The following is a 16492-nucleotide window of genomic DNA, read 5'->3' on the forward strand; positions in this document are numbered from 1 at the left end:
CTGCTCCAAAACAGCCATAAAAAAAGCCAGACTACGGTTTGCAACTGCACATGGGGACAAAGATCATACTTTTTGGAGAAATGTCCTCTGGTCTGATGAAACAAAAATAGAACTGTTTGGCCATAATGACCATTGTTATGTTTGGAGGAAAAGGGGGGGGGGGGGCTTGCAAGCCGAAGAACACCATTCCAACCGTGAAGCACGGGGGTGGCAGCATCATGTTGTGGAGGTGCTTTGCTGTAGGAGGGACTGGTGCACTTCACAAAATAGATGGCACCATGAGGAGGAAAATTATGTGGCTATATTGAAGCATCATCTCAAGACATCAGTCAGGAAGTTAAAGCTTCGTCGCAAATGGGTCTTCCAAATGGCAATGACCCCAAGCATACTTCCAAAGTTGTGGCAAAATGGCTTAAGGATAACAAAGTCAAGGTATTGGAGTGGCCATCACAAAGCCCTGACCTCAAAACCTATAGAGAATTTGTGGGCAGAACTGAAAAAGAGTGTGAGAGCAAGGAGGCCTACAAACCTGACTCGGTTACACCAGCTCTGTCAGGAGGAATGGGCCAAAATTCACCCAACTTATTGTGGGAAGCTTGTGGAAGGCTACCCGAAAAGTTTGACCCAAGTTAAACAATTTAAAGGCAATGCTACCAAATACTAATTGAGTGTATGCAAACTTCTGACCGACTGGGAATGAGATGAAAGAAGTAAAAGCTGAAATAAATCATTCTCTCAACTATTATTCTGACATTTCACATTCTTAAAATAAAGTGGTGATCGTAACTGACCTAAAACAGGGTATTTTAACTAGGATTAAATGTCAGGAATTGTGAAAAACTGAGTTTAAATGTATTTGGTGTATGTAAACTTCCGACTTCAACTGTATGTATGTATATATATATATATATATATATATATATATATATATATATATATATATATATATATATATATATATATATATATATATAGTCCCCTGTTTGCAAATGTAGATTCTATCTGTTTTGGTGTGTGCTAAATTGAGGGTCTTGAATTTACTTGATAGACAATGCGGAGCACTGAAGACTGGGATTCTAAATTTGGTTGTAAAACATTGATGGTAGAGGTTTTGTTTTAGCATGTTATCAGAATTCAAATATTAAAGTGCATCAATGCATATGGCTTTCTGATGTTTTAGTACGTTTATAAGTGGACTAGCAGTAGTGACTAACGTGTTACGGGTTAGATAGAATGATTTAAGCGCAAATGTATTTGTAGCCGGAGACAAAGTACACACAGGGCATGTTTTTGAGACAGAATGTTTGCATAAGAGTGTGCCAAATGATAGGGGACCATCGCTGTACATTCATAACCCGGGGTAGGGGTAACTTGACTATCGTAGTGGAACATCTGAAAAAGCTTAGCGATGATCTCGCAAACGGACACAAACCAGACAACGATTGAAATCTGTTTGGATTATTTGGTGTTATGGGAGCTACAATATTTCATTGGTTGATTTATAATGCTTATTGTAACTTGTAAGAAATTGTGCAGCAAAGCCGTTGAGACTATTCTTGTCATGCCATTACTAACCCCTGAAGGAGACCCCTCAGAACCCTACCCTTACCCTTACCTGATTTATTTCCTATGCCTGATTAAGATGATGATAATCCATAACACCAAGGTAAAACATTGAGTTAATGGTGCAGCATGTCCATAGGCCATGCTCACAGTGGTGGTTTTGTAAATGGTGCTCCCAAGGTAGAGTGTAAGGGCCTACCGTCATGGTGACCCTGTAGCAATATCGACAGTGTGGTGATAAAGTATGTACTGATGTTTAAATTCATATGTTCCTTTCCCCCTTCTGAGAATTAATTGCACTATGTGAAGGTTTTAAACTCAATGACAGAGGTCATTTACAATCGTACTAAGTGTAAGAAAGTCTTCCATTTTCCCTCAATTCCCCTCATGTTAATGCTCGTTTGATGAAAATGCTTGTAAGTAATTTCCTATTAGGTTGAGAATAGTCTCAAAAGGGAAAATAAGTGGAGGAAATGTATATTCATTACATACTATACTGTTTAATTGGGCTCCCGAGTGGCCAGTGGTCTAAGACACCTGGTTCAAATCCAGGCTGCATCACATCTGGCCACAATTGGTCCAGCGCCGTCCGGGCCATCATTGTAAATAAGAATTTGTTCTTAACTGACTTGCCTAGTTAAATAAAGGTCCAATTATGAGCCGCTTGGGTGCGACCGCAGAGTGTGACGACCTGTGTTGACGATCGGCAGGAACTTAGCTATGTAGGAAGTGTAGGGAGGAATATAAAATGTATTATTATTCCCATACTATTATTACAGAGAATCAGACAAATGATGCAACCCTCAGCCTATTGGCTACTTAGCGTATTCAAGCCTGCCAAAAAATACAACACTGCCCCTTTAAGACAAAAAAAATTGCATTTTACCGACTCGCTTTTCAAAGATAGAAATGTAAACGTTTTGTGCTCTTGTAAAGAAGCAATTCCTCACCCATTGCTGATTACAAAGTATCTATAACTGAGCTAATAACTCACTATCTAGCAACGGATAAGAACAAATGTGCACACATGGCTACATGCAGCTCTCGCTTTGATCTCAACACAAACGCATCTACTCACGACCGCTCATGCTGAAAACACAGTCCAGTTGAAAGTGAATGGCACAGATCCATTATGGCAATGGTCTATTTGCATATAGGCCTAATGCAGTCATGCCGGTCAATGCAACAGGATCCTACTCCTATGCCTTCTGCCTACAATAAAATCGCTTGCACAGTTAGTATGTAAAACTAAGTCTTGCATAGTTTGTTTTGTTTCAGTATCTTGCATTGAAAATGGCTAATATTACATTGATTCAATCACAATTCCTACAGTAGAGGGAAACGTTGATAGTGTTAACTAAGGGGGAAAACTCTTTCCTGCACGGGCTGATATTCTTTCTGTGAGGCAGTCCAGGGGAGCAGGGTGCACAGCTTAGAGGGAACATTGCTCAAGAGTATTATGGCCATCTATGGGGGATTCACGAGATATATCTATCTATATCTATGTTTTAAATGTTCTCCAAATAAGCTTGGTTGTACAATTAAATGTAAAATACACTGCATTTCAAACAGTCATCAATAATCTAATGAATTCAGGGCTTGTGAAATTATACTTAGGCTAAATACAGTTTAAGCCCAAAATAGTTTAACCTACTTTTTTGCCATAAACACTGATCTGGCTTTCAAGTTTGCCTATGGAATGCCCTTTTTGTTACACATTTAACCAGAACCATGCATAATGCACATTCACTAATAATGCACATTCACTAATAATGACTAACTTATTTTAGCAGGCATTATAGAAAATTAAACAAAAGTCTTATAAATATCTCAAGCACAAGCCCACATGCTATTGAGTAGCCAGCTAATCTTTAGGCTATATTTCAAGTCTAGCCAACTGATCTTTTTGTTAGCTAACAAGGTAGATCAGTTGAATTGTTATGAACACACTCTTCTTGTTAACTCATAATGACACAACAACAAGGTTCCAGTTTAACAACACTTACTCAACCGTATTAGAGCAATACACGGTTACCATTCCACTCAGGTTCATCAACAACGAGACTCCTGTGCAGGAGCACTAATAACAGAGTGATAGCACCGTAATAACAAATATAGGGATACTTAAAACATGGAACTTAACACTTCTGTCCATCTCCAACTGTTTGAACAGCCTGCTAGCCTGTCCACAATGTTCAGATGTTGAAATCAGGTTGCCTACCTTATTTCTAGGAATGAGAGAGAACAAAGTTGCCAATTCCTTATACAATTGTGTATTATGCTTATTGCACATTTACAAAACAGACTACACAGATAGTATAACAGTATTTGGCTAAAATGCTGCTACTGGGACCTAGTACCGCAATGACAAACTGAGAATTAATCTTCTAGAATCAATGTTCATTGATACTCCCTTTTTAGTGTCTGCTCTGTGCGCAATGAGAAGCTGATGCATTTTTATTTGAACTATTTTCTACATTGTAGAATAATAGTGAAGACATCAAAACTATTAAATGACACGTATGGAATCACGAAGTAACCACAAATCTGTTAAACAAATCCAAATATATTTTATATTCTTTAAAGTAGCCACCCTTTGCCTTGATGACAGCTTTGGAATCTCTCAACCAGCTTCATGAGGTAGTCACCTGGAATGCTTTTCCAACCGTCTTGAAGGAGTTTCCACATATGCTGAGCACTTGTTGGCTGCTGTTCCTTTACTCTGCGGTCCAACTCATCCCAAACCATCTCAATCGGGTTGAGGTTGGGTGATTGTGGAGGCCAGGTCATCTGATGCAGCACTCCATCACTCTCCTTCTTGGTAAAATTGCCCTTACACAGCTGGGGGTGTGTTTTGGGTCATTATCCTGTTGAAAAACAAATGATAGTACCACGAACCCCAAACCAGATGGGATGGTGTATCGCTGCACAATGCTGTGGTAGCCATGCTGGTTAAGTGTGCCTTGAATTCTAAATAAATCACAGACAGTTTCACCAGCAAAGCACCCCAACACCTCCTCCTCCATGCTTCACAGTGGGAAACACACATGCGGAGATCATTCGTTCACCTGCTCCGCATCTCACAAAGACACGGCGGTTGGAACCAGAAATTTCAATTTGGACTCATCATACCAAAGGACAGATTTCCACCAGCTTAATGTCCACTGCTCGTGTTTTTTGAACCAAGCAAGTGTATTTTTCTTATTGATGTCCTTTAGTAGTGGTTTCTCTGCAGCAATTCGACCGTGAATGTCTGATTCACACACTCTCCTCTGAACAGTTGATGTTGAGATGTGTCTGTTACTTGAACTCTGTGAAGCATTTATTTGGGCTACAATTTCTGAAGCTGGTAACCCTAATGAACTTATCCTCTACAGCAGAGGTAACTCAGGGGTCTTCCTTTCCTGTGGCGGTCCTCATGAGAGCCAGTTCCATCATAGAGCTTGATGGTTTTTACGAATGTACTTCAAAAATGTTCAGAGTTCTTGGCATTTTCCGGATTGACTGACCTTCATGTCTTAAAGTAATGGACTGACATTTCTCTTTGCTTATTTGAGCTGTTTTTGCCATAATATGGACTTTGTCTTTTACCAAATAGAGCTATCTTCTGTATACCACCCCTAACTTGTCACAACACAACTGAATGGCTCAAACGCATTAAAAATGAAAGAAATTCCACAAATGAACTTAACAAAAACCTGTTAACCTGTTAATTGAAATGCATTCCAGGTGACTACCTCATTAAGCTGGTTGAGAGAATGCCAAGATTGTGCAAAGCTGTCATCAAGGCAAAGGGTGGCTACTTAGAAGATTCTGAAATATTAAATAAATAAATATATTTTAACACATTTTTGGTTACTACATGATTCCATGTGTGTTATTTCATAGTTTGAGGTCTTCACTATTATTCCATAATGTAGAAAATAGTAAAAAATAAAGAAATCCTGAAATGAATAGGTCTGTCCAAACTTTTGACTGGTACTGTATGCACTTGTAAATGGGAATGTGCACACAGGACAGAAGGAGCGAAGACGACGAGACCAAAATGACAACATGAGAAAAAGCAGACATAAACGTTCATAATTTTTTTTTAATTAAAGGATTTTTGCGAAACAGGCAGACATTCGCCCCGCCCTATAGTCAATTCAACACTAAATATAACAACAGAAAGCCTCACCTGTCTTCCTGAGCAGAGCTCCTGACAGGCTTTCGTTTAAATCCTTCTCTTCTTTTTCTTCTTCCTCTCTCCTCCTCCTCCTCCTCCTCCTCCTCTCCCGTACATGCCCCTGCTGTGGCTGTGTGTATTCCATCTGGTCGCCAGGACTGCTCAGCCGAACCAAGTTCATCTTGTCCTGTCTCTCCACACACACCTGGTCCCCCAGGGCAGCAAACAGCTCTTGGAGGCCTGTCAGCCCATATTCTCTGAGAGTCAGCTGCCTGCCGTACATCTGCTTGTAGCAGGCACACAGCTTAGGCACCTCCACACCACCAGGGAAGGCGCCGAGCATGAGCAGCACCTCTCTTCTGAGCCTGTTCAGGCACACAGCTGGAGAGGAAGACAAATCAACACGTTAGGCAAGATCAAAGGTCTCCTTGTTTTGAAAATACAACGTCTGCCTACAAATCTGAGGGTTGGATTGGTGTAAGTAAGACGGCGAAATCCATGTTTTCACTTATCCACTCATATACAGATCAGTGGGTTCCTCAACTTCTGACCTTTGCTGATATCCTGTGCTGAGCTTCCAGGTGCAGTGGGACGTTCTATAGCTGCTGCTGACGATGATGCTAATGATGAGGAAGATGATGAGGTGGATGTCTGTAGACGAGACGTGATAGGCCATACAGTCAGTCCTCCAGTAGAGGAGAAGCGGAGCTGGTCAGGTATGGTCTTCAGCAGTGTCTCTAGTGCCAACAACCTAAAATAAAATAAGATAGGATTAGAAAGTTTGTACTTCACCGATACCTACTGTGTGAGAGAACATTTACCATAGTAACAATGTAGAGTAGGGATAAGATAATGATTTTATTTTCCCTGTGGGGAAATTTTGGTTGCAGCTCTATATACAAAAAAGGAATCAAAACATAGACAAGAACATACATATATAACATATATAAAGAGACAACAAATACAGATAGAAAAAAAGTGTTAATGAGCAATCATTAATCATCTGTACACTATACATCAGTACACTGTCATCTGCAATGTCAACTGCTAGGATAGCTGGGCACTAGGCCAGCTTTTCCAATCTCGGGCCTCTGGAGCCCAAGGGGTGCACATTTTGTTTCCTGCCCTAACACTACACAGCGGATTCAAATGATCAAAGCTGGATGATTAGTTGATTATTTTAATCAGCTGTGTAGTGCTAGGGCAAAAAACAAAATGTGCACCCCTTGGGTTCCTGAGTTTGGGAAACCCTGTACTAGGACTTGGAGGTTCCCCAACTTGCAGCCTGCAGGTCAAATTTGGCCCGCGGGTGATTTTTCTGAAGGGGAGGACATAAGACAGTAAAAACACTAGCAAATCAGCTCCAAGATATTTTAATTTTGGAAATATGTTGCAAAGTATTCCCAAACATAATAGAGATACAGTTGAAGTCAGAAGTTTACATACACCTTAGCCAAATACATTTAATACATACACTTAGCTAAATACATTTAAACTCTAGTAATACATTTAAATTCTATTTAATCCTAGACAAATTCCCTGTCTTAGGTCAATTAGGATCCCCACGTTATTTTAAGAATGTGAAATGTCAGAATAATAGTAGAAAGAATGATTTATTTCAGCTTTTATTTATTTCATCACAATCCCAGTGGGTCAGAAGTTTACACACTCAATTAGTATTTGCTAGCATTGCCTTTAAAATTGTTTAACTTTGGTCAAACGTTTTGGGAAGCCTTACAAAAGCGTGGGTAAATTTTGGCCCATTCCTCTTGACAGAGCTGGTGTAACTGAGTCAGGTTTGTAGGTCTCCATGCTCTCACACGCTTTTTAAGTTCTGCCTACAAATTTTCTATAGGATTGAGGTCAGGGCTTGGGATGGCCACTCCAATACCTTGACTTTGTTGTCCTTAAGCCATTTTGCCACAACTTTGGAAGTATGCTTGGGGTCATTGTCCATTTGGAATAACCATTTGCGGCCAAGCTTTAACTTCCTGACTGATGTCTTGAAATGTTGCTTCAATATATCCACATAATTTTCCTCCTCATGATGCCATCTGTTTTGTGAAGTGCACCAGTCCCTCCTGTAGCAAAGCACCCCCACAACATGATGCTGCCACCCCCGTGCTTCACGGTTGGGATGGTGTTCTTCGACTTGCAAGCCTCCCCCTTTTTCCTCCAAACACAACAATGTTCATTATGGCCAAACAGTTGTATTTTTGTTTCATCAGACCAGAGGACATTTCTCCAAAAAGTATGATCTTTGTCCTCATGTGCTGCAAAACCGTAGTCTGGCTTTTTTATGGTGGTTTTGGAGAAGTGGCTTCTTCCTTGCTGAGAGGCCTTTCAGGTTACATCGATATAGGACTCGTTTTACTGTGGATATAGATACTTTTGTACCTGTTTCCTCCAGCATCTTCACAAGGTCCTTTGCTGTTGTTCTGGGATTGATTTGCACTTTCCAAACCAAAGTACGTTCATATCTGGGAGACAGAACACGTCTCCCTCCTAAGCGGTATGACGGCTGCACGGTCCCATGGTGTTTATACTTGCGTACTATTGTTTGTACAGATGAACGTGGTACCTTCAGGCATTTGGAAATTGCTCCCAAGGATGAACCAGACTTGGAGGTCTACAATTGTTTTTCTGAGGTATTGGCTGATTTCTTTTGATTTTCCCATGATGTCAAGCAAAGAAGCACTGAGTTTGACGGTAGGCCTTGAAATACATCCACAGGTAGACCTCCAATTTACTCAAATGATGTAAATTAGCCTATCAGAAGCTTCTAAAGCCATGACATAATTTTCCAAGCTGTTTAAAGGCACAGTCAACTTAGTGTATGTAAACTTCTGACCCACTGGAATGGTGATACAGTGAATTCTAAGTGAAATAATCTGTCTGTAAACAATTGTTGGAAAAATGACTTGTGTCATGCACAAAGTAGATGTTTTAACAAACTTGCCAAAATTATAGTTTGTTAACAAGAAATTTGTGGAGTGGTTGAAAAACACATTTTAATTCATGACTCCAACCTAAGTGTATGTAAACTTCGGACTTCAACTGTATGTGATTGCATACAAACGTGAGCAAGGTTTGAAATTATTATGTTTTAGGAAAATATTATCTGTTGGGCTTCGTGCGGTCAACTTAGTCTACAAATTATTTGTAATTACGTGCTGGCCCCCTGACCATCCACTCAATAAAAAAAAATTGTCCTGCTGCTGAATCTAGTTGATGATCCCTGGTGCACAGGCTTTCATACCAGCTCAACTCGTAACACTGATTTAACCCATGAGAAGTTGACTATTGGTGTGTACAGTACACCTCTCGGACCAGTTGCCCTTCACTGTCTTATATTAGAAGTTCTCCTTGCCTGTTTGAGCATCCCAGATCCAGAGGCTTGTTGTAGGCCTTCAGGTAAAGGTTGTGAATCTTGAATATGGAGAGACCCTCAGGATAGTCCATACACAGATTCACCAGCTCTCCCTTGGTTTCCTCCATGATATCAGTCTGCTTTCAAGAGGAAACGTTTAGTCTATTTGACTGGCATCAAGTAAACACATGTAGCTAGCTTCATGTAATACAAATAGGCACACTGTGGGGTTAGTGGTGTGATTTTCAAAGCAGTAGCTGTGCACTTCATGCAGTACCTGGGTCTGATGTTCCTGTGTGCTGTCAAGGCCTGTCAGGTAAAAAAGTTATTGGAGAAATGACTCATCATTGGTCCTGGGGAATGGCACATGATATAAAACATACAACTAAAAAGATGTTATTGCAACAATGGAATTTTGTTTAGCTAGCTTGATGTTGCTGCAGAACACGACAAAGCAAAACGTGATGATGCTGCAAACAAGTCAAAACGGGCTTGAAGTCAGATAAAAAAATTAAAAGTAGGTAGCTAGCTACAAGTGCCCACGTGACGTTGATACCTGGCTCTAACTAGTACATTGTCTTTGAACAAGATTAGCTAGCTAGCCAGTTATCTACTCTCGCTTTACAAATTATTTAGCTTCGTTCGCCTCCAAAGCCACATTATCTAGCTTATTAATTGTACATAATGGCGTTTAACACTAACTACCTAGCTAGCTAACTAATGTTCGTTGGCTAACGTCCCGCATCCAGTGAGTACCAGGGGTGTATTCATTCCGCCAGTTGCCAAACGTTTCGCAATAAAACGACAGTTTCCATTGCACAATATCAGGTAGGTCACTCCCCGTTTCGTTCTATTTGCTTCCGTTTAAGAAACGTTTTGCTACAGAATTGGTTAAATGAATACATTTCTGCTAACGATAGCCACCTACCTGGCTGCCTGGTTAAGACACTTCTGGACCATCTTGCATTTATAAACAAATAATTTCACACCGTCAATAATCTGCAATTATCCGTAGATGTTATTGACAAAACTCAGAAAGGCAAGCTGCTTAAATTGCCTCTGGATCCTTGGCTACAATGTTTACGTGGCTAGATTACATTATTTATCGATGGTAATACACGGGGACTGTATTGAAATGTTGTGTCGCCACCTACTGGGAAGGAGATATCAAATAAAATGTAATCTACTCTAGTATCAATGAACGTTTTGCCCAATGATTTATCATTGGTTTTTGACTCTTGTATGACAATATATGAATATTACAACAGAATACCTGATTGATAATATAATATTGACAATATAGACAGACATTCAGTGACTGAGACATAGGCCTAATATGTTTAATGATACAACATGTCAAATCAACAGCAGTTCTATCATATGCATTTTATGTATTGAATAATTTGTTTTATAGCAACGGTTATATTGGGATTATGTGATTTATGATAATGACTGGAGGAAAAAAATATGGTCAGTTCAATCCCACACAAATTTGTATTTGATGTCCTTCATTTGGTTTTTGTAAACTGCATCAAAGTATTCTGCCTGGGACACAGTCAATTGGTTCTTCCAATCTCCAGCGATTCCTGCAGAAACATAGTCACATTAACACATTGGACTGTTACAGACGGCCTATCATTTCCAAATACTCTGTTCAAAGATATTGTCATTTATAAAGATATGTGGGTACCTTTCCTAAGGAACTCTGATTTATTACGGTCCATAAACTCATTGGGGACCAGGGAGTAGTTGGACATCTTGTTCTGTTTCATGTTCTTGAACACACAATGGTCTGCTATCTTCTCTATTACCTCAGAGTCCAGAGACTTCCCCATGAATTGCGAGATCTTTGACACAGAATCCCTCAGATCCTGGGGGGTCACATGATTTTATATCAATAACTTTGAAGGACTACAATGAAATATATCCATGTGTGTTCTTGACTGAATCTGACTAAGAATAACCACAGTAGATAAAACATTTTTTAAACAAATTGTGGGGGTAAAAACATGGTGGTCTACACAGTCGTGGCCAAAAGTTTTGAGAATTACACAAATATACATTTTCACAAAGTCTGCTGCCTCACTTTGTATGTTGGCAATTTGCATATACTCCAGAATGTTATGAAGAGTGATCAGATTAATTGCAATTAATTGCAAAGTCCCTCTTTGCCATGCAAATGATCTGAATCCCCCCAAAACATTTCCACTGCATTTCAGCCCTGCCACAAAAGGACCAGCTGACATCATGTCAGTGATTATTTCGTTAACACAGGTGTGAGTGTTGACGAGGGCAAGGCTGGAGATCACTCTGTCATGCTGATTGAGTTTGAATAACAGACTGGATGCTTCAAAAGGAGGGTGGTGCTTGGAATCATTGTTCTTCCTTGGTTACCTGCAAGGAAACACGTGCCGTCATCATTGCTTTGCACAAAAAGAGCTTCACAGGCAAGGATATTGCTGCCAGTAAGACTGCACCTAAATCAACCATTTATCGGATCATCAAGAACTTCAAGGAGAGTGGTTCAATTGTTGTGAAGAAGACTTCAGGGCGCCCAAGAAAGTCCAGCAAGCGCCTGGACCATCTCCTAAAGTTGATTCAGCTGCGGGATCGGGGCACCACCAGTACAGAGCTTGCTCAGGAATGGCAGCAGGCAGGTGTGAGTGCATCTGCATGAACAGTGAGGCAAAGACTTTTGGAGGATGGCCTGGTGTCAAGAAGGGCAGCAAAGAAGCCACTTCTCTCCAGGAAAAACATCTGGGACAGACTGATATTCTGCAAAAGGTGCAGGGATTGGACTGCTGAGGACTGGGGTAAAGTCATTTTCTCTGATGAATCCCCTTTCCAATTGTTTGGTGCATCTGGAAAAAAGATTTTCTGGAGAAGACAAGGTGAGCGCTACCATTAGTCCTGTCATGCCAACAGTAAAGCATCCTGAGACCATTCATGTGTGGGGTTGCTTCTCAGCCAAGGGAGTGGGCTCACTCACAATTTTGTCTAAGGACACAGCCATGAATAAAGAATGGTACCAACACATCCTCCGAGAGCAACTTCTCCCAACCATCCAGGAACAGTTTGGTGACGAACAATGCCTTTTCAAACATGATGGAGCACCTTGCCATAAGGCAAAAGGTATAACTAAGTGGCTCTGGGAACAAAACATCAATATTTTGGGTCCATGGCCAGGAAACTCCCCAGACCTTAATCCCATTGAGAACTTGTGGTCAATCCTCAAGAGGCAGGTGGACAAACAAAAACCCACAAATTCTGACAAACTCCAAGCATTGATTATGCAAGAGTGGGCTGTCATCAGTCAGGATGTGGCCCAGAAGTTAATTGACAGCATGCCAGGGCAGATTGCAGAGGTCTTGAAAAAGAAGGGTCAACACTGCAAATATTGACTCTTTGCATCAAATTCATGTAATTGTCAATAAAAGCCTTTGACACTTATGAAATGCTTGTAATTATACTTCAGTATTCCATAGTAACATCTGACAAAAAATATCTAAAGACACTGAGGCAGCAGACTTTGTGAAAATTAATATTTGTGTCATTCTCAAAACTTTTGGCCACGACTGTACATCCCTAACATCAAACACACTCATCTCTAACTCTGTATAAAGGAAGAGATGTTATCATATGCAATCATCGCGTTCAAGTGTAAGTCCTTTTGTTAGGGTATTGACTGAGCATACGATACTCACAAATATCATCTCTTCGTAGGAGATGTACATGGTGCGGTCCTGGTCCTTAGCATTCAACCAGCCTATCACATGGTCAAACCACGAACCAAACATCACTGGGGGGGGGGGACCACAAAGGTATCATCAAAGCTATTACAATAAAAGACAACTACAAATACTCTATCAATACTTGATAGGTCAGAGGATAAGTGAATGAATTGTGAATAACAGAGGTAGCGTCAATTATTCAAAGGAAGGAGACTAAACAGTACATCAATTGTTAATGATAATTTCAGGGTAATAAATATGCTGGCCTTGAACATTGCTCTTTTGATAAATTGATCCTCTTCTTTCATATTGGATATTTGAACCCATAGATTCTAGAGCCAAGTCTGCTTTATACAGCAGAGTAGGTCACCGGGACCTAAATAAATCTGTCAATCAAAAAAGCACAGATCACTAAGCCTTTTCTGATTCTAAAAGCATGAAACTGATATCAAAATGTCTGTAATAGTTGGAAAACAAGAAAGAATACTAAACCTTTTCCATTGAGGAACTTCTGCAGGAATTGGTCCTGAGTGCCAGGTTGGACCAGGAAGGAGGCCATGCCGTAGTAGTGATAGGAGGATGTGAACACATCTTTAGGGTTTCTCATCACATAGATGACCTGGAGATGAGGAATCTCTCTGATCAACCATTCATTACCCAAGGCCATTGTGTATTATTCTAATAGTGCACAATGTGCGCAATCAGCCTTAGAATTGTAACATTCGATGTACATTCTCTTGACATGATGAGAAATGTGATCAACTGGGTATTAAACCCAGGTCATCAATGTGACCTATGATCGTGTTAGCCCATTGTGTTAAAGCCTAAAGCTAAAGCAGCATAGTTCACTAAACCAGCTTCACTACAGGAGCTGATCTACACGTATCTACAGTGCACTACCTTAGGCTTGACAGTGAAGAAGGAGGCGGGCATCATGTTGTAGTGGTAGTGGGTAGAAAACAGGCGTGGTGATGCCCTCTGCTCCAGATTGAGGACACAGGCCCTTGTCTCTTCTAGCCAAGGAACTCTGTCCCAGTTTGGGACAGTCAGCACCGGGGTCAGGTCCCCTCCACTCTGTACCAGGGGAACAATCTCCTGCATCCATGTTGTACCTGGGGGGAGAGGGACAGAGAAAGACAGGGGTAAAGACAGGTGGAGTGGAAAAGCAGATGTTTGAGCTTCATTTACATTTACAAAATAAAGCTCTAGCAGGGAATGAACCCCATGAACCAGCAAGTTTGTACTCCCAAAGGAAGGCATGATAACTGCAGTCCTGGAAATGGTCATATAGAGTGCAATCGGAAAGTATTCAGACCTCTTGACTTTTTACACATTTTGTTACTCATTTATAATATCACATTTACATATGTATTCAGACCCTTTACTCAGTACTTTTTGACTCACCTTTGGCATCGATTAAAGCCTCGAGTCTTTGTCTGTATGACTCTACAAGCTTGGCACACCTGTATTTGGGGAGTTTCTCCTATTCTTCTCTGGAGATTCTCTCAAGCTCTGTCAGGTTGGATGGGGAGCGTCGCTCAAGAGATGTTCGATCAGGTTCAAGTCCGGGCTCTGGCTGGGCCACTCAAGGACATTCAGAGACTTGTTCCGAAGCCACTCCTGCATTGTCTTGGGCGTGTACTTAGGGTTGTTGTCCTGTTGGAAGGTGAACCTTGGCCCCAGTTTGAGGTCCTGAGTGCTCTGGTGCAGGTTTTCATCAAGGATCTCTGTACTTTGCTCTGTTCATATTTCCCTCGATCCTGACTAGTCTCCCAGTCCCTGCCGCTGAAAAACATCCCCACAGTGTGATGCTGCCACTACCACCATGCTTCACCGTAGGGATGGTGCCATATTTCTTCCAGACGTAACACTTGGCATTCAGGCCAAAGAGTTCAATCTTGATTTCATCAGACCAGAGAATCTTGTTTCTCATGGTCTGAGAGTCTTTAGGTGTATTTTGGCAAACTCCAAGTGGGCTGTCAAGTGTCTTTTACTGAGGAGTGGCTTCTGTCTGGCTACGCTACCATAAAGGCCTGATTGGTAGAGTGCTGCAGAGATGGTTGTCCTTCTGGAAGGTTCTCCCATTTCCACAGAGGAACTCTGGAGCTCTGTCAGAATAACCATTGGGTTCTTGGTCTACTCCCTGACCAAGGCCCTTCTCCCCCGGTTGCTCAGTTTGGCCTGGCGGTCAGCTCTAGGAAGAGTCTTCGTGGTTCCGAACTTCTTCCATTTAAGAATGATGGAGGCCACTGTGTTCTTGGGGATCTTCAATGCTGCAGAAATTTTTTGGTACACTTCCCCAGATCTGTGCTTTGACACAATCCTGTCTCAGAGCTCTAGGGCCAATTCCTTAGTTTTTTGCTCTGACATACACTGTCAACTGTGTGACCTTATATTGACAGGTGTGTGCTTTTCCAAGTCATGTCCAATCAATTGACTCCAATCAAGTTGTAAAAACATCTCAAGGATGATCAAAGGGTCTCATAGCAAAGGGTCTGAATACTTATGTAAATTAGGTATATGTTTTTTAATACATTTGAAAAAAAATATCTAAAAAACGTGTTTTCGCTTTGTGGGGTATTGTGTGTAGATTGATGAGGAAAAATATTCATTCAATCAATTTTAGAATAAGGCCGTAACGTAAAAATGTGCAAAAATTAAAGGGGTCTGAATACTTTCCGAATGCAATGTATATACTGAGGGTAGGATTTCTACAGTATCATAGCTTTAGCCCACAAGTACAGACAGACATCTTTGTGATGTGCAGTCACTCAGGCATGTGCCTTATAAAGGCAACAGTAGGCTTGACAACTATTTAGTGTTCACTATCACAGTGTGTGTTGCAGCACATGTATTATCAACTCAGTCTGTGCAGTTGTCTACCAATAGTCTATAGTTGTTTATTAATAAAAGCTACTTACCTGACTTAGGATATGTGACAATGAGAATGTCGTCGTGACGAAAAGTAAACTCCTCATAGTATTTCAGGCTCCCCTGAGGGTGTAGATATGTGGGGAGGTAGACCCCCTTGTATTCTGTGTAAAGCTCTGCTTCTGTCATGATCCCAAACTGCTCAGTGTGAGAGAGAACAGTTGGTAAAACTGTCAGAAAGATTGACCTTTAGCACTTCATTAACTTTGCTACGTGCTTCAAATATAAGCAGCACTCATCTGTCGTTCACCCTCTATCTTTCTCCCACTCTCTGTCTGTGTTATTGTGTTGTAAAAATTAACAGAGTGATGGACTAGTTGCCAGAATTTATTAACGTCATGAAAGGACTTGCAGTTTGGAATGTAATACCTGAGGTGATATGCTGTTTAGGGCGGATGCTGCAAGTAAGCGTTTCATTGGATGGTGTATACTATGGGTTTCTCATTAAGCAATACGTATGGGGTCAATTACATGCAATATGTATTGTGTGTGTGTGTGTGTGTATATATATATATATATATATATATATATATATATAAACACATACATACATGAAAAATAAAGTTGAGAATGTAAACATATTTTCAAGGACGGTTGATATAATGAATGTTGAAATCAAAAGCCAAACAACTGAAAAAAAATGCATAGAATTGTAAACAAAAATAAGACGTCCAAAACAAAAAAAAACTTTTAAGCAAATAATTTTAAAGCGAGAGCAAAACTCTGACAAAT

At 40.7% G+C, this 16492-nt stretch overlaps 2 protein-coding genes across 7 annotated transcripts in view; both read right to left on the bottom strand.

Moving 5' to 3' along the window:
- The window catches only part of LOC139376672 (uncharacterized), a 57158-nt gene extending 46960 nt beyond the window's left edge, over nt 1-10198 (bottom strand). For 3 of the 6 annotated variants that reach the window (XR_011627954.1, XM_071119518.1, XM_071119513.1), the window contains exons 1-4: nt 9376-9564; nt 9099-9235; nt 6280-6479; nt 5741-6109 (exon numbers count right to left, since the gene is read on the bottom strand). Coding sequence is in view for 5 of the 6 variants with exons in the window: in XM_071119518.1 (XP_070975619.1) it covers nt 5741-6109; nt 6280-6479; nt 9099-9226 (697 nt within the window). In the remaining variant the exon portion in view is untranslated. Of the gene's footprint in view, nt 1-5740; nt 6110-6279; nt 6480-9098; nt 9239-9375; nt 9565-10026 lie in introns of those variants that run through there. The other 3 variants (XM_071119516.1, XM_071119514.1, XM_071119515.1) reach the window with 3 other exon arrangements.
- A 226-nt stretch (nt 10199-10424) lies between these two features.
- LOC139376673 (sulfotransferase family 2, cytosolic sulfotransferase 2) lies at nt 10425-16056 on the bottom strand. Its single transcript, XM_071119520.1, has 6 exons — nt 15751-16056; nt 13730-13941; nt 13322-13448; nt 12803-12897; nt 10789-10969; nt 10425-10684 (listed from the first exon to the last, which is right to left on the bottom strand). Exons 1-6 carry the CDS (start codon nt 15887-15889, stop codon nt 10575-10577), a joined length of 864 nt encoding a protein of 287 aa, XP_070975621.1. The 5' UTR covers nt 15890-16056; the 3' UTR covers nt 10425-10574.
- Between the last annotated feature and the right edge of the window lie 436 nt (nt 16057-16492).

This window comes from Oncorhynchus clarkii, chromosome 20, assembly GCF_045791955.1.
Source record: "Oncorhynchus clarkii lewisi isolate Uvic-CL-2024 chromosome 20, UVic_Ocla_1.0, whole genome shotgun sequence".
NCBI classification, from domain to species: Eukaryota; Metazoa; Chordata; class Actinopteri; order Salmoniformes; family Salmonidae; genus Oncorhynchus; species Oncorhynchus clarkii.

Excerpts from the sequence above, each read along its gene's own strand:
- LOC139376673 (XM_071119520.1), bottom strand. The coding sequence starts at position 15,889 with ATGACAGAAGCAGAGCTTTACACAGAATACAAGGGGGTCTACCTCCCC. Across the intron at positions 13,942-15,750 it reads TGTCACATATCCTAAGTCAG|GTACAACATGGATGCAGGAG; the intron begins GTAAGTAGCTTT and ends CTCTCCCCCCAG. Across the intron at positions 10,970-12,802 it reads CCTACGAAGAGATGATATTT|GATCTGAGGGATTCTGTGTC; the intron begins GTGAGTATCGTA and ends GTGACCCCCCAG.